This window comes from Ailuropoda melanoleuca, chromosome 5, assembly GCF_002007445.2.
Source record: "Ailuropoda melanoleuca isolate Jingjing chromosome 5, ASM200744v2, whole genome shotgun sequence".
NCBI lineage: Eukaryota > Metazoa > Chordata > Mammalia > Carnivora > Ursidae > Ailuropoda > Ailuropoda melanoleuca.
Window position 1 is genome coordinate 108,580,661 of NC_048222.1, and position 22,489 is coordinate 108,603,149.

The window sequence follows — 22,489 nt, forward strand, 5'->3', positions numbered from 1 at the left end:
TTAAAAAAAAAAAAAATCCAGTGCTAGCTCTTCAGAGAATTGTTTTGAGGATTAAATGAGATAAGTGAAGTGCCTAGTGTTCTGCTTGTCACACAGGCCTATATAAGTGCTGCTTCTCTTTTCACATTCTCTCCTCACTTCTAGGGTGTGTATATCATTTAAAGTAGGCTGGGAAGAATTACAGTGCTGTTAAGGCTCAGTATCAGGTCAACCAGCAGCAATTCCAGGGACTCCCCAGTTAAAACTGGAGAGGGTGTTCAGCTAGGCCAGCCCAGGAGCCACGAGCAACCCAAGCGAGAAGGTTCATGCTAGTGTATGACTAACTTTTCCAACTTGCTGCTGCTTCTCTTCCCTTACCCTAGGCCTCTCCTTCATCTCCTCTCATTCTTCCTGCAGCTTTGTGCATTTTATCTCTGTGCTCTCATCTTGTGCTCCACCACTGATGTCCTCCCCCTTCTCCTGTAGATCTACCTAGGGGAGGAGGCAAACCTACCGCAAAGCCATTTTGTGGGAAAACTTCTCTTTAAATTATCCTCTTTGGGATTGTATTTTTATTAAAAAGCAAAAGTCACCTGTTCCACTTTTGTTCAGGATTTTCTTATCTCTTCATTCAGAACATTAAGCAAATATGGAGAGAGGAGACCTTGCTCCATTAATAACATCTTCGTTGCCTTTGCAAGTGGTAGGATCACTTTCGTGCGCAATAGGTACTTAGAGCCTGCTCTCTTGGTCTTGGGAGCCTGAAGGCTTTTTTCTGCTTGTCCCTGTTGTTTCCCTTGGAGGCAGGCTACTGTATGCAAATGAGCTAGCACTGAAGAGAGTAACTTGGGTGGGGAGTAGAAGGGCAGAATTGTTCTTTGGTGATTACTTTTTCCTAAGCATTTATAATTCCTAAATGTTGATGTCTAAGAAGGCATGCAGTAAAGGTGGCACTAAGGGTCAGGAAAACTTTCTATGGAATAACAGGTGGGTATGTATTTCAGAAATTGTAAATAGTCGTCAATTGTTTAAAACTGGGCTGAGAACTTATGTTGTTGGATTCTTGAAGATGAATGAATTTTAAAGCCATACTGGATCTTAGAAGTCATCTAGTCCAGACCCTAGCTTACTAGATGAAGAAGCTGGATAGAATAATTAAATAATTTTGCTGTGGGCAACTAGTTTGTTAATAGCAGGTGCTGGACTTGGATGCAGAGCTACATATCTGTGTCAGTTCCCCCTCCCCCTCTATGTCGTACTCAACACAAATACCCACAAGCTACCCTTGTAATGCATGGTTCTTCAAACTGACTTAGCAGCAACATTTAGACACACTTAGACTAAATAAAATGTATCTACAATGTACATATTGGCAGTAACAGGTGGAAAGTTATATTAGTAGATATTTACGAAGTGTTTTTTCTCATACATGAGGTAGGTGATATTACCCCCATTTCTGATTTGCAGAAACTAGGATTCTGAGAGGTTAAAAGGCAACTAAAGCATGTCAGGGTTTCTATCTTTAGATTTTAGGTTCAGTGTTCCTCCCACTATCCCACACTATCTCTCTGTACAAAGGTTTGCTTGCCAGAGACCTCATAAAATTGACCTTCTGCATTTATTTTTTCTTGATTTATTAAAATTACAATAAGAAAAGACTTCTGAAATAAAACTGTCCCTGACAAAATAATGGATAAAAAATTTGTGTCTCCTTTTTTATGTCCTCTGTCATATGTCAACTTGTCCAACCATTTGCCTTCGTGGTCCTTTTCCCAGCCTTACCTTGCCCAAGATTCTCATTTGTTCCTAATCCATCAGTGGGTACTAGTAACATGACCCCCTCATGACTTAATCTCCACTATCATATTAGCCTATCCAGATTATGCATGTAAAGGATGATTCTCAAAAAATGTAAATTCATGTAGGCTAATACCATAAAGAGGGCCTTCAAATATGGAAAGCAAAATGGGAGAAAAACAATCAGTGAATTGACAGAACAGGCAGGTTTGGGTGGCTTTATAACAAGGCTTTTCGTCATAGGTTGAAATCAATTTGTGAGTTAGGCTGTTCAATATTTGTGTAGGGGGAGGGCTCCTGGGTGGCTCAGTCGGTTAAGCATGCAACTCTTGATCTCAGCTCAGGTCTTAATCTTAGGGTTGTGAGTTCAAGCCCCACACTGGGCTCCCTGCTGGGCATGAAGCCTACTTTTAATAATAATAACAAAAATAATAATAATAATGATAATTGTGGGTGGGATAACCTAGAACGGGGAAGACTAGAACCAGGGGACTATTTAAAAGACATTAAGACTGTTGAGGAGAGTGGGTTGTTCTGTTGGCTGAATAGATGGAAAGGAAGAATGACTTCCAGATACTACAGCAGGAGACACAGCATCAATGTTCAAACATAGAGCAAGGATTTGGAAAAAGTAGGAAAAAGTGACTTTATATACAGTATGTATAACAGAATCGGTAGCTATATTCTATGTAAAGTGTTTATCAATTTGTAAAAAAATGTTAAGACAAGTGTAATATAGAGGAAAGGGATATAAAGAGAAAATTTACCAAAGAAGAAATATGATATATAATGAATATATAGCAAAATACCCAGCTTCTCTAAAAACCAATTCGAATAATTGTGAAATACCATTTAACTCTTCTTAAAATACAAAAAAAAATCATAATTCGTTGAAGTAATACATATATTGCTAGTGATAAGGTAAATCATTTAAATGGTTCTGGAAAATAATATGGCAAATGCATAGTAACTGAAATTTTCCATACCTTTTTATCTATTAATGACACTTCTAGAAATTAAAAAAAAAAATTTAAAGGGCACCTGGGTGACTCAGTCTATTAAGCATCTGCCTTTGGCTCAAGTCATGATCCCAGGGTCCTGGGATGGAGCCCCACGGGTCTCCCTGCTCAGCAGGGAGCCTGCTTCTCTCTCTCCCCCACCCTTCCACTCCCCCTTCCACTCCACTTGTGCTCACTCTCTCACTCTCTCTCTCAAATAAATAAATAAAATCTTAAAATAAATAAATAAATAAATAAAAATTTAAAGATAGAAAAATACATGAAAGTGTTAATCAAAATATCATTTGAAATAGAGAAATAATCCAAATATCCAAGCACTAGGCAGATGATTAAAGTATACATCTATTCCCCTCTTCGAAAAACTGTTATAAAGGCTTTTAAAATGCTATTATGCAAATATGTAATATGGAAAGTATAGTTGTAATAAAGTAATTTAGATAAGTAGAAAAATTTCATTCATCTCTTTACCACTGTGTCAAAATTTTACATGGGTATAGAAAAGGAGTAGAATGAAACTTGACCAAAAGAAAACATTTTGATTGATTAATGCTGTTATTAGTAAACTTGCAGACTTTTCATTGTAATGTTTCATTCACACTAATATAATATTTTTGCCCTTAAAATAAGTGAAACATATATTGCATTACATTGCATTGTATCTTTCACTGAATATCACCTTTGTGTTTTAATTACATTTTCAACATTCTTTTTATTTTGGCTCAGTGTTAGGAGTACTAAGCATCTCAGTTTGCCTTTGGTACTAAGGGAGTTCCCTGGACCTGAGATTTTCAGTGCTTGAGCCAGAAAAATCCCAGACAAACCTGAATGACTCGGTCACTGTAGACGTAGTGAACATTAAAATTTTCTTTTGTCTTTCTAAACCTAGCATTTTATTCATGGACTAAACAATAATGAGACAATAACATCTTTGTTATTTGCTATTAATAGATTTTGACAGGCATAATATGGTTATTTTGGGTTTTAAATGACTTGTATTTTCTATTTAAATTGCTATCATATTTTAAAATTTGTAACACCACCACCTCTATTACATACAGAATGCTGTAAGAGAATACAAGGCATCTCATTCAATGTTAACTTTGAAAATAGATTCACCGGTGGGCACTGCGGATGTTTTGAAGGGAAAAAACAAACAAAAACTCCAGCAAAATTTTCCAGTGGCTGCTAATGACTCACAACCATAGTTCTGTTTCGGCTCTTCCACGGGGCCCTTTAAGTCCTCGTGTCCCTCCCCCTCTACTCACACCTTTGGTATAACTGTGCAAGTTCACCGGGGCATTTTTTTTCCTCTTAATAGTTAAAAAATAAATCCTATTTGTTTCCCTCTACTTTTAAACTGCTTCTACATTTGCATCTTAAAAGCCCCTGGGGAGGAAACTTTTCCAAAAAGTGCCTTTGAAAGAGCAACACATTATTCTGTTCAGGTTTCCTAGTAACAATATGAAGTTAAGCCAATCTAAAAAGTGTGTATGAACACTGATTGCTCCAGTACACCCTCACCCCACTGCAGGTCTGTCAACAGCAGTTTCCTGTTAATCTCTGTGTGGTTGCAATCTCTTACTACTTCTGCCACTGCATTTTCAGAGTATATTCCAAGAATGGATTTTAAAAATGGGCACAACGATGCATTTTCAAAGGTGCATCTGACTTGATCAGTATTAGAAACTGAGTCACTTTATATCTGAATAAAAGTGAATTTAATAATTAAAGTGTTTTTTTTTCCCCAGAAGTTAAGTGAATTAGCATTGCTGTTTCTATATAAATTAATTGTCACTTTTCAGGGCATGTCAGTTTATTCTCCATCTACTGTGTGTACATGTTCATAAGACCTCATAGTATTTAATGAAGAGATCCTTTTTAAGTATTGATAGCCACAAGAAAATTATACCATGTTTGATCTGTGTTAAAGAATCAAAGTCCAAGATCTTTGAATGGAACTTAGAATAAAAATGTAATTAGGTTACATCCCTGAAGTCTGATATATCTTTAAACAAGACTGCAAATGAAACTTTATTAGAGCTTCAAATGAATTATTTCATTGCCTTTTTTTTTTTAATTCATTTTCTTCCCCTTCTCTTTCATGTCTGTGTTACTGACATTGCTGCTGTATTTTACCTATCTTTTCCAGGGTGTTTTAATTATTTACTGCTTAACGAGTAGCACAGAGAGGAAGCCTCCTTCAGAGGTGCCTGTTCTGCAGCGGGTTTTTCCCTTTCAAAGCTTCGCAAGGAGGTCTTGTATAGCTGCGCTGAGCCTACAGGTCTAGCCACACTGAATACACTGCTCCGGAGGCAGTCTCTCCCCTGAGCGGCTGAGCCGAAGCCCTGCCCGAGAAACCTCTCTTCAGAGGTACCACTGGCCAAGGGCGAGAGCTGGGTGAAGTGTGCTGTTGCACTCGTGCCTTCAGTGGCTGTTAGTATTGAAGAAGTGACACTGTTCGTAACATTTCGTTTTAAAGCATTCCATACGGCAGACCCAGCCAGATTTCCTCCAAATGGCAAATCTAAACAACAACAACAACAAAAACAACGGCAAAGATAAAAGGGCATGAAAAGCTTCTGAATGCCTACAAAGCACCAGGCACCAAAATGGTGCCGCAGCTATTTCATACCCTTTGCAACCACACCCTGAGGCTGGCATTGCTATTCTTGTTTCGGGGCACTTCAAGAAACGGTGTGCATCATCCAATTATATCATGCTGTCAGGTTCAAACCTTGCTGTCTGCCGTTAAAGTCAAACGTTGGACACAGTTTCTAGAAAGGGGTCACTTGAGGGAGTGGAGCCACCGTGGGCTTTGGGCATCAGCTCTGCCACCTACTAGGTGTGTGGGCTGAGGAAGAGGACCACCGAGGCTCATTTTCCTCATCTTCAGAATATAGACACTAACACACGTGTATATAGCAGCTGCCGTCGTGCAAGGCACACGGTGAGTACTCAGCTAACATTGTTTTTCTTCCTCCGTACTCACCTGAATAGGTTGTTTTCATTTTGTTAGATTTTTGTAATCCCCCAAAGAGCACCTGCTTATTGTCAGTCAAAGCAACAATGTATTGAGGAAAAGTTAGGATTCCCCTCACTCATCTCCATCCTCTGTTAAGTTAATCAGTACTGGTACTTTGCTATATATGCTTCCATACCTTTCTCTTAGCCCATATCAACATATACACATAATCAGAATGTAGTTTGTCTAAAATGATGAACAATATATAATTCAAGTAAGAATTACATTATCGATTAAGTCCAGCACAATATAATTCATTAGTTGATCTGATGTCAATACTGATGTTATTTCTCCTCAGACTTTTATGCTTGTCAACACTTTCTTAGTATTTTAAGATGAGGTGGCAACCATTAAAGTAAAACAATTTATTATATGAGGGAAATAGTAAACTCTGTATGCTCTACAATGGCTAGCCTTTAGTCCTATTGTTTATACATTATACAAGTGTTTCACATTTTTAAAAATTATTCAAGTAATTTTGATACTTAAAATTATAAAAATTTAAGAACAAAGCTGCCTAATGTTAATTCTTAGAAATTACAAAACTTAGATAAAAACTATCTGAGGTTTATTACGGCATAAAGTGGTCAATCTTGTATACCGTTTCCATCACTGACCACAATTCACCTATCTAAAATCACAAACAACAAAATTAATATCAATTCCTTCAGAATATTTTAAAGGTGCAGACAAATCTGGATTTTAAAAATTAAGTTTACTAGTCAGACGCCTGGGTGGCTTAGTCAGAGTTAAGCATCCAATTCTTGTTTCAACTCAGGTCACGATCTCAGAATAATGAGATCGAGCCCTGCGTTGAGCCCCATGTCGGGCTTCATACTGGGCGTGGAGCCTGCCTAAGATTCTCTCTCTCCTTCTCTCTCTGCCCTTACCCTTCCCTCCCTCTCCCATTCTGGAAAAAAAAAAAATTAACTTACTAGTATTGCCAACATCAGTGATAAACCCTTGGTAAATTTCTCCCATACCTGTCTTCCTGTCTTCCTGGGATCCTTTTCATTGTCTGGTTTACTGACCCATATTTTTTAATGGGGGGTGTGGTAGAATTCCTGTAATGTCCATCTGAAATCTTTATTCAGCATGTTAAAGAAACGATTCCATTTTTAGAAATAGTATTTTAAATTTCTTCTAAGTATCCCAAAGTAGCTACTCAAAAGTTATGAGCACATTTTCTTCCTGGTTTATTAGGGATGCTGTTGAGTTACAGAACAAAATCTTTGTTTTCCGGCATTCCATTTTGCAGTGGTGTGCAGTGGGTTATAGTCAGAACAAATCTCCTCTGACAAGAGATAAACCCTTGCAAGTGATAGTTTCCATTGGGAAGTGTGACAAGCCCTTAACTATTTCAGCATGTATAGTGCCATTATAATTATCATAATTGAATGTAAAAACCTAAAGATAATATAAATTGTTCATGCAGTTAAACTGAAATGGAAAGCAATGTCTTTTGTTTTTACAAAAGAGCGATAACATTTTTCTCTTTCTGCTACTGTTCAATATTGCTCCTAGCAGATTTTATGTCTACATTGTATGGAATAGTAGCTTAATGCCAAAGATGTCCAGTAGCTCCAGATTAAAATGTAATATAACATACATAAAGCTTTATTGTTCCTTTAGGTTGTAGTTTTAAGTTAAAGTGGAATATTTCCCTAAATTCCTCCACAAATGTGCACAATTTACAACTAAATATGCTTAAGACTTATACCAGTGCTGCTGAAGAAATAGGCCTTACGGACCTGTCAAATTATTTTCATGCAATTGTTTCTGGAGCATTATTTTTACTGGCAAATGTACAAGTTGATAGAAAAGGAAATAATTAGCTACTTTCAGAGTTGCTGATGCATGGAACTAAAGGAGGCCAGTCTGTGCATCTTAGAGATTGTGACATTTTAAATTACCTGAATAATACCGGGAGCCATCTTTGGACATAATTAACACCTTGCCTAATTACCGTCAGGTCTAGACAGAGTCGCACTGTATTTATGAAATATTATTTTATTCAAACCTGCTTTCACACTTATTATATTGCAAAGTTTAGATTTGTGTGCTGTTTTCTTAAGTGGAGCAACTTCTTTTTTTTTTTCTTTTTTCTTTTCCCTCCCCCTTCAAGTAATCAATGCACTGCTGAATGAGTTCATTTTAATGCACTCAATCATGCCTCTAATGTTCGTAGCTTACGGGCGCAAGCATCAGTAATGCAGGAATGTTATATGGCTTTAGTTTGGGCCATTTCATAAAATATTCATGGAATCAAAAATGTGCATCAAAATAGCGGCTGGGAGAATTACATTTATGTTCCCGCTTTTATGGCAGCTTCACATTTAAACCCATTTGTGTTAATATCTAGTCAATCTTCCTACTTTAAAAAAAAAAACTAAAATGGGAGAGATCATATACATTCTCTTTTGCTTAATATTTGTTCTAGACATCTGCTGTGATACAACAAATATCTATGAACTTTCAGAGATGTTGTGCAGGGAAGAGGGGTAAGCAACAATTTGGATAATACCCAAATATATAAAATCTTATTTTCTCTACATAGTGTTTGTCTTAACATCCTACCAAGCATTTTGTAGTTCACCACATTGTTTGGGTTTTGTTTGTATTTTTAAATAAATGGATGGATTTCTTGTATGTGTGGGCTTTGGGTAAAGTGACTCTCCTTTGTAATAGTTTTATTTTAAGAGTGCACTTTCCTTTAGGTGAAAAACTATAAATGCATACCAACCTCCCTATTGTTTATGTTGATGTCATGTAATTGTTAAGACAAACAAACAAACAAACAAACAAAGCCCCCAAACTGAAGCTTAGTATACTTCCATCCATACCTGGGCACTCTTGTTTTACAAGAGTTCAGCATATCTTCTAAGTGTTTTCTGACAGTACCTCATATTATTGAGTGAACTGATTACTGATTGTATTGGTGGAGGGCCATCTCGACTCCCTTCCACGAAACATTTTGGCTCCATTTTCTTCCTTGATTTGCTTGAAATATTAGTGATGTCTCTGGATTTTTGCCTTCTCTTTTCTCTCTTGTTTTCAGTTACCTTTTATTTTTGTGGCACCTTGGTGTAATCCTTCTTTTCTCTGCCTCCTTCTTCAATGGAAAATAATGTTACCACTTGATAATTCCAGAGAAGGACAGTTGTCTAGACACTTGTCCTTCCGCAAGATTGGTTGTAGGATCTGGAAATCTCACCTGGTTCTGATATCTTAAAGTTTCTTTGGTAACAAAGGGTAGACTTTATATGAACACATTAAAGAAGTTACAAAGGGATGCTATGAACCAAAAAACTGCTTCACGATCTTCATTTATTTTTACAATTAGCTTTGTCAAAATGACCAGTGTAATGATGGCCTTTTATAATATTTCTCTCAGGTATATTAAATTTAAATTCTTTCAGATAAAACAGGATGCATTATTCTTTTTTTTTTTTTAAAGATTTTATTTATTTATTTGACAGAGACAGAAACAGCCAGCGAGAGAGGGAACACAAGCAGGGGGAGTGGGAGAGGAAGAAGCAGGCTCATAGCGGAAGAGCCACGTGGGGCTCGATCCCATAACGCCGGGATCACGCCCTGAGCTGAAGGCAGACGCCTAACCGCTCTGCCACCCAGGCGCCCCTGGATGCATTATTCTTAATAAACATCTAGTCTTAATATTAATATCAATCTTTACCCAGAAAGTAAGAAAATCTTTGAAATCCTACTCACAGTTGAAAACATAAATTAAATGGAAATCATTCCATTGTTAATCATGCTTAAAGGGAAATACTTGCATATTTAAATTACTATGCTCCCTTCAGAGTATACACTATAATTTAATATTTTAAAATCAAATATACCATATTACAATATGTACTTTCACATTCTGACCAGCCTTTAGAAAGTGTAGCCAAGTCATTTGTGTGCTTATGATCAAAACCTTGCTGGCTTATTTACGGTCTGTTTGTCACCAAATAACTTTAGAAATGCATCTCTACATCTGAGAAGGACTGGAAAACTCTACTGTCTCTGTTTAGGCACCTCGGTTTAGAATTGAATCCCTAGTGGCCTCATCTGGGGCAGTGTGGCTAAGGAAGGGGAAGTGAATCCATGAATAGCTAGATGTGGCCACAGCTGACTAAGTCTGTGGTGCCCTAGGAATTCCAGGAGCCCTGTGGATGTCACCACATGGTTTATGGGAAAGTGGGGAATTTAGATGCAGGATGCATAGCTGGTTATACATCAGACTCCTTCAGAAAGACCAATCAGAAGCACATCAGGGGCTAATATCTGTGCTTTTATGTTAGAAATTACCTGCAATTGCCTGAATAGAGTCAAAGAGTTATAGAACTGGAAGAGCATAGAAATCATATAGCTCTAACGTTGTTTTTAACTTGAGAGATTTATGTCAGGAAGATGTAACTTACTCCATCCAAGTTCCTGATGCTTGGTTTGTTGACTAGCACCTGGGCTGGTGGGACCAAGCGGCATGGGTTTTTGATGATCCTGGGTTTAAATCCTAAACACCACTTCTTAGCTATTTGAGTCATTTAAACTTTGTGAGCCTCAGTGTCCTCTTTAGTGTAAAAGTAATAATCATATATACTTCATCAGGTTTTGGAAGGTTAAGTAAGATAATGTATGGGAGAAAAAAAACATTCCATCTTGACGAGCACCCAGTAGGCCTTCAGGAAAGAGTAGTGCCCTGTTCTCTTTCACCCGAGCATCTTGGACCAGGATCCTTCCTCATGAGAGACTTTAAGTTTACTCTTCTGAGAGCTGAACCTTGGCCAATAATCATGAGCTAAGTAAGACACTGATATGAGCCCTCAAAGCTTTAGTAACAATCAAACTTAACCTCATTCCAAGGTTACCTGCCATAGTAACCAACTGAAACCAATGTCCCCCAAACCCCCTGTACTTCATTTCTGCTTAGACAGCCTGTCCAGGATGCTGAATAGGGCCCGTAACACAGAGGGGAGTCGGGCTGTTAGGGAATACAAAGACATAATCTCCACCTTTTATCCACTCTTCGTCACCTTCACCCCTTTCTCCATTTCCTCCACCTCTCCTTTCCCTACTTTCCCTCCCCCTGCCTCTTCTTTCTTCAGATCAGATCTTGGTCATGGCCGTCAGTTCTCATAATACTATTTACATCCTTCTGCCTCATTCGCATCTCATTGAAATTAGTTGGGTTATCCAGAGCTTCACCTCCGGGCACTCCTCCTGGAATTGTGAGTGAATCTGTTATTTTATAACACACCTTTGGACCCCCTTTCCATCTGGCTATTGTGTGTGACCACAGATGCCATTAGGTCCTTCCTAGTCTCCTCGCAGTCCCAATTTTTTTTTCTGGAACTATCTGGTTTCCTCACAGTTCCTTGTATCTATCTTTCCCTATTCACATGGCCAAAGAGAAATATGTACCTGTATTTTATGAGTAGATGGATGCTGGATGGAAAAAAAAAAAAGAACTCTGGCATACATCTTTCTAGGAATACAGAGCTATATTTTATAGGCAGAAATATAGTTAACAGAGGAAACATAACACACATATATGTCAGTGCTCCATTTGAGTTTTTAAAAAAAACGAGGGTCATGGGTATTTGGAGAAAGGTGTTTCTGGTGAGAGGTGCTACAGGAGAGAGATGAGAAAGTATGCCTGCTGTTGTGGGGAGTAAGAGAAAAATTGTGAGTTAAATGTGAAGATAAATTAGAACAGTGGACTTCAACCTTGAGTATTTGCATCAAAATGAAAAAGGATTGGGCGTTATTTTTAAATAGCTTCTATCATATATTTTTATTACAAAATAAATATATCTTGATGATAGAAACATTAGAAAATTCCAATAATCAGAAAAGAAAAAGAAACCATCAATCACCCATGTAACGCTGATCATGGTTTGTAAATGTTTTCTGATGTTTTCCAATATTTTCACTTATCACAAACACCTGTCCATGTAATGAAATATTCTTCTATAGTATCATATTTATGGCTCTGTAGTCTTGTATCATGTGAAAATTTCATAAGACAAGTTTCTAAATGTCTCTGCTGTACACATTCCCCTCTCTGTGTGTATCTTGGAGGGTGTGCCCTCCTTCTGCATGGTGCAGTAAGGGCTCAGACTGTCCATGCCCTTACTCCGTGTTTTTACCGATTATTTGCTGGTTGTCCACCTCTGTTTATTGTATTTCTTTGGGAATGATGTTCTTACTTATCTGTGTATTCTTTAATACTTCAGTGCTAATTTTGACAGCAAATTCAGAGCAAAGATGGGGAGAAATTATACGTAAGAGTCATGGCAGTGGCTGCACTACCCTATATTATCTAACCTGTGATAGCTTATGAAACCTGTTTGAGAAAATATAGTGAGCCTGATAAGACTTGCATAGGTTAATTTAATCAGCCATGGTAATAGTGTCATAAAGACTCAACTACATTTTTTGCAAGGAAAGTAAGTTATGCTTAGAGAATACTGTGTTCAGGTATTGAACATCTATTGATCCATTTCTCACAATACCACCTTGAATAGTGTTCACTATCATCCTATTTTGTAGAAGAATTAAACTCATGCACAGAAAGGGTAGTAATTAGCCTGAGGCTAAACAGTGGAAAGGGTGAAGCTGGGATAGGAACTCCAGCTGCCTGCATGGAACCGGCACTCACTCTTAACTGCTACTATTGGAATGCCTACATACAAGTGCCTTCCCAGTTCATTTCAGTTTAGGTAACTCCCAATACCATAGAAGAGTATTTACACTACAGGATATTGTGAAGATTTTCACAAGGCAATTCACGCGTAAAATATAGTCCACATTGTGGAACTGCAAACTACTCTTCCAGATATGGGCTTGCTCGTATTTCAAGGAGTGAAATGACTGAAAGCTAATTTGGAGTTTTGGCTTTGAGAAGATACATTTTTAACTGTATTCTAAAATATAATCCAGAAAGGCAGTTAAGTTGTATTTTAATTATTAAAAATGAAACGTAGTAAACAAATGCCTCAATAATAAGTGAATTTGAAATTTGTAACAGACACATCCTTTCTCAAGGTCCTGAATTCTTCTTGGGAACGAAACAGATGCTGTCTGTTGAAAAGCAGCGTAAGATAGTGGTTGAGAGCATGCGTTCTGGACTCAGACTGCCTGGATATACACCCCACTAATCATGCCATCATGGGCAAAATTCTAAACCTCACTTTCTCTTCTGTAAAATGGAATCATAACACTCCCTATTTCACAGGAGTGTTTTGAAGAGAAAATGGGAAATTCATATAAAGCATGTAGTACATGACCTTGCATATGGAACGTCAAATCAAGGTTAGCTGATGGGATTGCTATTGGTAATTATTACTGCGTTTTCACACTTTTTCCAAACACGTGTAATGATAGCCAATTTCTGCTTGCCAAGATACATCCCTCCAGCACGTATTCATCCAGAATCATTGCTGAATCTGAGGTCCAAATTGAGATCGCTCCCTTCCCAGCTTAAATCCTTTTCATCCTTAGAAATTCTTGACTGCATCCCATGGTTCCCACCCCCCTTTAATAGTAAAACATGAGATGTGTACAAAATTTTTAAAAATATGTTCAGGCCTGTGGTTTAGATTTATGAATGGCTTTTATTCTTCAGGTCAGCTTCTGGAAGCTGCTGAGCATTATGAAGCATTCCATCAATTGACACAAGGGCGGATATGGAAGGATGAGGCAGGCCGCTTTCTCAACTTGTTGGCCTGCGAGAGTCTCCTGAGGACTTACAGATTACTCGCAGACAAAATGCTGGAAAATAAAGAATACAAACAGGCCATCAGAATTCTAATAAAAGCTTCCGAAATAGCCAAAGAAGGTGGGTGGAAAAGAACACTCTCACATTGCTTCCTTTAATGGGCAGACACTGCTTCTCCCAAGAGTGAAGTAAAAATCGTCAAGTGTTTGGGTGATTATTTCCTATGAAATGCAAAGACAAATGCCATCAATATACTTTCAAATTTCACTGTAAAACAGAGATGTCTTAGTGCTGACAACAAGAAATCCATTAATTTCTTGAAAGCCTTATCTCCAAAATTACAACCCTCTGGGAGCAGTGTTATAAAACAATGAACCTATTATGAGAAGGTAAGGTCATTTGCAAAAGTTAAGGGTGTTTGTGTGTGTGTGTGTGTGTTTGTGTGTGTTTGAGGGTGTCTGTTTCTTTCAACCTGAGAGAACTTTCATTGTTTGTAAATTCCCTATTGTCAGGTAATAGAGAAGATAATGATAAATATTTAGTTAGGAGTAACAGGAAAATAGAACTCTGATATATTTTGGACCCTTGCCTGCCTAAGTGTGGCCTTTGCACTGGCAGCATCAGCATCCCTAGAAGCTCTAAGAAAAGCAGCATCTCAGGCTCCACCCCAGACCTACTGCCTCAGAAGCTGCAGGTTAGCAAGTTCCCCTGGTGATTCGTATGCACACTTACAGCAGTAAAAATGATTTCATGAGAGCTAATTGTATCCTTAATATTCCATATCATGTGTATATGTATAAAATACAAAGAAAAAAATTGGAAGCATATACTTATAAGCTTTTACTTTGTGAAATGCAAAGATATTTTATTACCAAAATTTAGCAATAGAGTAGACTTCTCACGAAGGAGAAAAAGAAGCTGTGCTCCTTAAAGTGTATTAGCTTGAGGATATATTTAATTGGTTGGTTTATCAAGTAACATATGGTTTATTTGGAATAAGCAGGACTGAATTTCTGGTTGTGATTTTAATTTCTAAAGAGTAAAGGTAAACAGCTTATTTTCTCCATTACTTCTTTTTAATGATATTATTATACTCATAGGAAATCACCCTCATTGAAAGATGTATCCCATTGAGTGAACTGCTTTTGAATGACTGGTGATCTAGTACCTTCCCCAAAGGGGTAAACACTGACATAAATAGTTACCTCTTAGATCAATTTCAGCAACTAACTTTAGTCACATGGAAAGTTATGGGGAATTTCCATGGAAAGTAATGTATCAAGTAGGAAAAGGTATTTTGCTTTAGGTTCACATTTGCTAAATTGTAAGGTAGTTTACAAAGAAAGGAAGGCTCCGAGAGTCTCTTGGCACAGTTAGAGCCTGTCAGGCAGTCTCCTTTTAAAAGCATCTCTTACTTTTCCAAGGACAGAGAAGGAGAACAGGAGAAATCTTATGCTGTAATAATTTTTTTAATATCTTCTAAAACTGATAAATATTTGCCCCTGTACTCCCATATAACAAAGTAGATAGGTTAAGGGATAGCAGAGTGTCTTACAAGACCTCTGATGATAGCTGAATGCCCTAGAACAAAGCGTTTCTTTTTGCTATTATGTCCTGCTCTGGTTAAGGAGCCTGAAGCAGCAAACTGATGATTGCCTGCCTTATAAGGCATGCCTCCCACATTGGTTTGCATTATATTTAAGGAGTCCTGACATCCACTGTGGGCCAACTCCTTTACTAGGGCACCCTAGTATAATGCACAAGTATAACACTGGCCATGCAGTGGTCTCATGAGTCTATTATTCTATTATTTTCATTTTTCAGTCATTCATTGGTCTTTAGTATATTTACAAAGCTGTACAACCAAAACACTAATCCCAAACTCACTAGAAGTCACTCCCCATATTCAACTTTTCCTCTCCCCTAATAACCACTAAGCTATCTTCTGTCTCTATGGATGTAACTATTCTGGAAATTTCATATAAATGGAGTCCTATAATGTGTGTCCTTTGTGTCCAGCTACTTTCACTTAGCATAATGTTTTCAAGGTTCATCTATCTTGTAGCACATATGACTACTACATTCCTTTTGATGGCTGAATAATATTCCATTACATGGTTATGTCATATTTTCTTTATCCATTCATCAGTTGATGGACATTTATGTCATTCCCACCTTTTGTCAATTATGAGTAATGCTACTATGAACATTTGTTTACAAGTTTTCAAGTCTTTTGTCTCTAGGCCTAGAAGTGGAATTGCTGGGTCATAGGTTAATTCTGTGTTTAACTTAAGAAGGAGATGACAGGGAGTTTTCCAAAGTAGCTGTCCCATTTTACACTCCTCCCAGCAATGTGTGTTTCATTTCATCCATAAACTTTCACACCAGCACTTGTTGCTGTCCTTCTTTTTGTTTATAGCCATCTTAGTAGGTATAAAATAGTACCTCACTGTGGATTTAATTTGCATTTCCCTGTTAGCTAATGATGTTAAGCATCTTTTTGTGAGCTCATATGTCATTTGTATATCTTCTCTGTAGAAATGTCTATTCAGATTCTTTGCCCATTTTCAAGTGGGTTGTCAATTTATTATTGAATTGTTTTAAGTATGCTTTATATATTCTAGGTGCAAGTCCTTCATCAGAGATATGACTTGAAAATAATGGGGTTTTTAAAATGTTTTTTTATTATATTATGTTAGTCACCATACAGTAATAATGGGTTTTCTTTTCACTTTCCATTGAAACACAAGTTTTTTATTTTGGTGAAGTCGAAAATAATCTATTTTTTGTTTTGTTGTTTGTTTTTTTTGGCATTTTAACTAAGAAGGCTTCCACAAATCCACGGTCATAAAGATTTACTCCTACATTTTATTCTAAGAGTTACATAATTTTAACTCCTACATTTAGGTCTATAATATATTTTTAAGTGTGTGTGTGAAGGGGGATATGAGGGGGATCCAACTTCAGGTTTTTCATGTGGATATCCGGTTGTCCTAGTACTATTTTTTGTACACACTATTCTTTTCCAATAATTTGTCTTGGGCCCCCATCAAAAATTAATTGCTCATAAATGTGGGGATCGTTTTCTGAATTCTCAAGTCTATTGTGGTGATCTGTGTAGCTGTCCTTATTCCACTACTACATATTTTTGATTATTCTAGTTGTGTAGTAAGTTTTGAAATTGGGAAATGTGTCTTCCGATATTCTCTTTCAGGATTGCTTTGGCTATTCTGGATCACTTGCATTTCCTCATGAATTTCATGATTAGTTTGCCCACTTCTGCAAAGAGGACAGCAGGAATTTTCATAGGGATTGAATTGAAACTGTCCAGCAATTGGGAGAATACTGCTATCTTAACACTAAATCTTCCCATCCACTACTATGGGTTCTCTGTCCATTTATTACATATTTCATTTCTTTCAATGATATTCTGTAGTTTTTAGTGGACACAACTTGTCCTTTTATTAAATTTATTTCTAATATTTCTTTTCTGATGCTACTGGAAATGGATTTTTTTCCTTTCATTTTCAGATTGTTCATTGTTTTGAGGTAGAAATAAAATTAACTTTTGTATATTGATCTTGTATCCTGCTAAACTTGTTTATTAGCCTTAATGTTTTGGGGGAGGATTCATTTAGGATTTTTCTATGTATAGTATTATGTTATCTGCAAATATAGCTTTACTTCTTCCTTTCTGATCTTGATGCTGAAGGGCGACAGAATGTACCACCCCAAAAACCACTTTGGCAAAAGGAGCATTTTGAGCTAAAATCACTTGAAAAACAACAGATACAAGAAAGGTATATAAACTCCCCTTTTCCTCCTGAAAACAGGAGGTAAAAACTGCCATGTGAAAGATGCCCTCCCTGTACCACAAGAAAACAAACCTTCTCTATGAAGAGTCAAAGCCAAGAGAATTCTGTAAAAACAGACTTTGTTAAAATAATCCTTATTTTCCTTAACCTCCCTGCATTGCTTAGTTACTTTTCCACAATTGCCTCCCTTTGTTCAACCCAAAATTAAAGCATGTAGATTTTGCAATTTCTTTGGCTCTTCATTCCTTATGAAGTTTCCCATGTCACCTAAAACTTATGTAAATTGTGTTTTTTCTCCTGTTAATTTGTCTTATGTCAATTTAATTCTCAGGCCCAGCCAAAAAACCCTTAGAGGTTAAAGTTTGCCTCCTTTACAATGCCTATTATTTTTCTTGACTAATTGCACTGGCTAGAAATTCCAGCATAATGTTAAATAGAATTGGTTCCAGGATACATCTTTGTCTTCTTCCTGATCTTAGGGTGAAAGCTCTCAGTCTTTTGCCATTAAGAGAGATGTTAGCTGTGGTTTTTTTGTAGATACTCCTTAATGTTATTAAGTTCCCTTCTATTCTAAGTTTGTTGAAGATTTTTATCATGCAAAGGGATTGGATTTTGTCAAATGCTTTTTCTGCATCTATTAAGATGATCATTTGGTTTTTATCCTTCCTATTAATATGGCTTATTACTTTGATTGATTTGCATATGTTGAACCAATCTTGCATTCCTGGGATAAATCCCATTTGATCATGGTACGTAATCCTTTTTATATGTTGCTGTATTCACTTTGTTAATATTTTGTTGAAGTTTTTATTATCTATATTCATGAGGGATATTGGTTTGTAGTTTTCTTATGATGTCTTTGTTTGGTTTGATGTAAAAATAATATTGGCTTCATAGAATGATTTGGGAAGTGTTTGCTCTTAATTTTTGGAAGAGTTTGTGAAAAATTGGTGTTGATTATTCTTTAAATACGTGGTAGAATTCACTAGTGAGGCCCTCTGGGCCTGGGATTTTCTATGTGGAAAACAGTTTGATTACTAATTCAATTTCTTTACTTGTGGATTTATTCTGATTTTCTGTTTCTTCTTGAGTCAATTTCAGTTTATACCTTTCTAGTAATTTGTCCATTTCATCTAGTTTATCTAATTTGTTGGTATGCAGTTGTCCATAATATTCCCTTATAATCCTTCTTATTTCTCTAAGGTCTATAATGATCTTCCCTCTTTCATTCCTGATTTAAGTAACTTGAAACATCTCTCTTTTTTTCCTTGTTCAGTTTAGCTTAAAGGTTTGTCAATTTGATTGACCTTTTCAATGAAACAGTTTTTGGTTTTGTTGATTTTCTCTATTGTTTTTTTATTTTCTATTTCATTTATTTCCACTCTAGTCTTTATTATTTTCTTCCTTCTGTTTGCTTTGGGTTTAGTTAGTTCTTCTTTTTCTGGTCTTAGAAGGTGAAAAGATGTTCCTTACTTTTTAAAATAGGCGTTGATAGCTATACATGTTCCTTTATGCACTGCTACAGCTGGATCCCATAAGTTTTTGTTGTTGTTTTTGTGTGTTTGTTTTCATTCATTTCAAAGTACTTTCCAGTTTACCCTCTGAGTTCTTCTTTGACCCACTAGTTATTTAGGAGTGTGTTTAATGTCCACATACTTGTGTGTCCTCCATATGTTTTGTTGTCTATTCCCAATTTCATTCTCTTGTGAATACCATCTTCTCAGTTGGATCTACTACCCTGACAACTGTACTTAATATTGAAACCTGCTTTTTTCTCTTTACCACCCTCTTAGCACTCTCGATTCCCCTTGCCCAGCTGTATTTTTTTTCTCCCAGAATACTTATCACCATACAATTTACCACATAATTTATTATGTTTATTATTTATTTTGTATTTCTTTCTGTCCCCTTCGTCTAAAATGTAAGCTCTCCAAGGACAGAAAATGTTTTTGGTTAATTTCCTGGAGTTTTCCAAGTGCTTAGAGCTATGCCTGACACAGAATAGGTCCTCAATAAATATTCCGTGAATAAATGAATTAGTGAGTATGTGTTAGCCAAATAACAAATGGAAGTTTTAAGACACATTTGAATGAAACATTTGAGTTACTCCCACATTGTCTCTCTCCATTAGACCCCGGTCATGACCCCCTCCTTATATTCTCTACAGAAATAAGAGTGTAAGGATGGACAATTTAGGTCTTGAAAATAAAACATCATATTTCCGTTAACATGAATGATTTTTGAATCATTAAAGCCAATACTGATTTAACCCATCCAAATAAACTGCACAATAATATAAATAGTATTTTGCCCTTTTTTTCTTTGGTATATGTGTCATTCAACTTTAGTAATGCTGACATTTCCCTCCATTATTTTATGCTTTCACTTTATCTTAATTTTGTTTCAATTAGTAAGCAGAAAAAGTTCTCGTGCTTAAATTCTGTTTTGAAATTAATATTTAGTATGACTTGACTATTTCAATTAGCTGCCTCAAAGTCTATCAACAAGGGTCAATTTTTCTTTTCTTTACTAGGCTGCCCTTTACATAAAATTGGATGCAAATGGTGATACTAAATCAGCACAAGCCACTGTTAGTACTTTAATACAGTTACAACATTTAATCGAGCAAGTGCAACTTATAAATAATCAACTTTTAAATATCCGAGAGGCAACTTCGCCTCATAACCTCTCCCTCCTACCCCATCCATCCCTTCCCTAGGTCCATCCTTATCCTCAGCACTTATGAACCTATAGCAGAGAAAAAATTAAGGCCCAGATAAACCGTAGAAGTCCCCAGACTGGATCACTGGCACCATCAACTCCGCTCAAGCGAGGTGGTGAGGGTATAATTCTCTGCAATCATGAAATTGCTTGAGAATAATCGTCACAATGCTGTCACTGGCATTTGCCATCCTGTTTTCTTGTAGTCTTTCAGTTGAGCCACTGCTTCACAAGTGGTAGTTCAGTGAGTGGTGAGCGTGAATGCAGTATGGAGAATTGTTAGCTCCTCTGAAATTCATCATGGTTGGAATACAGAGTTCAGAAATCTAAAAGAGGGCTGAATCTGCCAGCATTTGTATTACCCAGGAGTTAGGTAACATTAAAAGCCAAAAAGTAGACAAAGGATAGTATTCTTTTTAAAAATAAGAACCTTTAATGGTTCTGGTAAGTCTGTTGATTTATATATTTAGTATATAAATGTAAATAAATTGGGTATTTATTAGATGATATGATGTATGTCTTATTGAAGCACATTATACATCTACACATATTGCTTTGGAAAGAAGATTTTGATAATTCCTGGAATAAAACATATTCACAGAAATTAAAAAGGCTAAAATTCCTTTGAAAAGATGATGAAAAGCATTACCAGTCATTAGCAAAGAAAAAACGTGTTTGGATTTCAAAATACCCATGAAATGTTTTGCCAAGAAGCCAAGCGATCAGTCATTTTCACCCCAGGTTTTAACCAGTAGCTTTTCAATTGAACCTAATCAAAACAATAATTCCTTAATTTGCTAATTATCTGCCCTGTTCGAGATGTAACTGAATGTCCATTTCTCTGTGTCTATGTGTTTATGCACCATGTAAAGCTGATACCCTTTACCAAATATTTCATGTCTGTAGTAGCAGCTATGCTGGGTGCCTGAGTCTTTACATGGTGGACCCAGTATAGAAATTACATGTGAATGTCAAGGTGGTAATACTGAGCTGTGTATGGAGAGGAAAACTCCTTTTACTTACATTGCTAATGCACTTCAGTCTAACATGTGTGAGTCAGGTAACTTATATTAACGTCAGCCTTTGAAAATCAGTATACAGTGAGGTTTCAGGGATTGTTCACAAGTCTGTATGCTTTGTTACAACTTTCTACTGTCATCTGCTTGTTGTAGTAAATCAGTTTCTTTAATGCCATGGCAATTTTTCTACATTTTTCAACTGTAGGAGGTGACAAACGGATGGAAGGAGAAGCTTCCTATTACTTGGGCTTAGCACACCTAGCTGCTGGAGAGTATGAAACAGCATTAACAGTGAGTCAAAGTAAACTTTAGTCATTGTCATTTTTAACTTTTACTTTATTGTATTTATTTCACTTTATGTTGTTATAAAACCAACAGAAATGGGTGGGCCTCTACCTTTATGTAGAGACTAAAGTGGAATAGCAGTTCTAGAAGCAGAAAAAAGTTGGTTTTATTGCTTATAGTAGGTGGTATATGATCAATTACCATGAAGTGCTTTAGGATACATGAAAGTTGCATATATGGAGTAGTGTGACCCTCTACACTCACTTCCATATCATTGAAGATGAGAGGATATGGGTTTAAATGATGGCAAAAAGTAGACAGTAAAAAAAAAAAAAGAAAAGAAAAGAAAAACAACCAAATTACAGTAAATTTATGATTCGGGAGATTTTGCTTGGAAGAGTGTGGTTATTAAGCAGGTGAGTGAATTGCATTGCTATGGATCTTTTTGGGGGGTGGGCAGCAAAGATGGAGAGCCGTTAGTTCCTACCTGAGAAGGAGCCTGCTTCATGATAAACATCAGTCTGTGCCTAGTATATGACCAGAGTTTGTATGTTTGGTGAAAAACAAACAAACAAAAATGTCAAGAGCTATCTTTTCTGTTTTATAGCAGAAATCATTTTTTCTTTCATTTTTCTCTTACCTCTAATATATTTCAAGCGTAGCTTCCTATTTCATTTCACATATATCTCTTGCAATCATTTTATCTGATACACAGTATTGGCTCTATCTTCAGCTTTGAGGATTTCCGATTTGCTGTTCTGGATAGTCATGCCAAGGAGGATTCTTATATTTGGGCTGGATGTTTTTCTCTGTCACCCTTAAAACTGGGTCAGCATGGAAAACAGATTATTCTAGATGACTCTTCTGCTTAATAGTTTTGGTTAATGACATACATTCAGCAACGCTGTGTTCTGGGAACACAGAAGCCAGCATTTCCCTTTAGGAGCTAATTTAATGAGAATGGCCAACTTCAGAACATAACTATAATTCAAAGCAGGATGAACAGGGGTTTTCTGAGTCCGGAGGTAAGAGTGGTTGATTCCAACACTGAAGATCAGGGATGTTGCATGGAGAGCTTTTGAGGAGCAGGATTTCCACAGACAGAA

General features: G+C 36.7%; 1 protein-coding gene across 1 annotated transcript in view; it reads left to right on the forward strand.

Annotated features, from left to right (window-relative positions):
• The window catches only part of TTC29 (tetratricopeptide repeat domain 29), a 241,196-nt gene that overhangs the window by 71,854 nt on the left and 146,853 nt on the right, over nt 1–22,489 (forward strand). The window contains exons 7-8 of the mRNA XM_034661550.1: nt 13,451–13,663; nt 21,304–21,389. Coding sequence (XP_034517441.1) covers nt 13,451–13,663; nt 21,304–21,389 — 299 coding nt within the window. The remainder of the gene's footprint in view (nt 1–13,450; nt 13,664–21,303; nt 21,390–22,489) is intronic.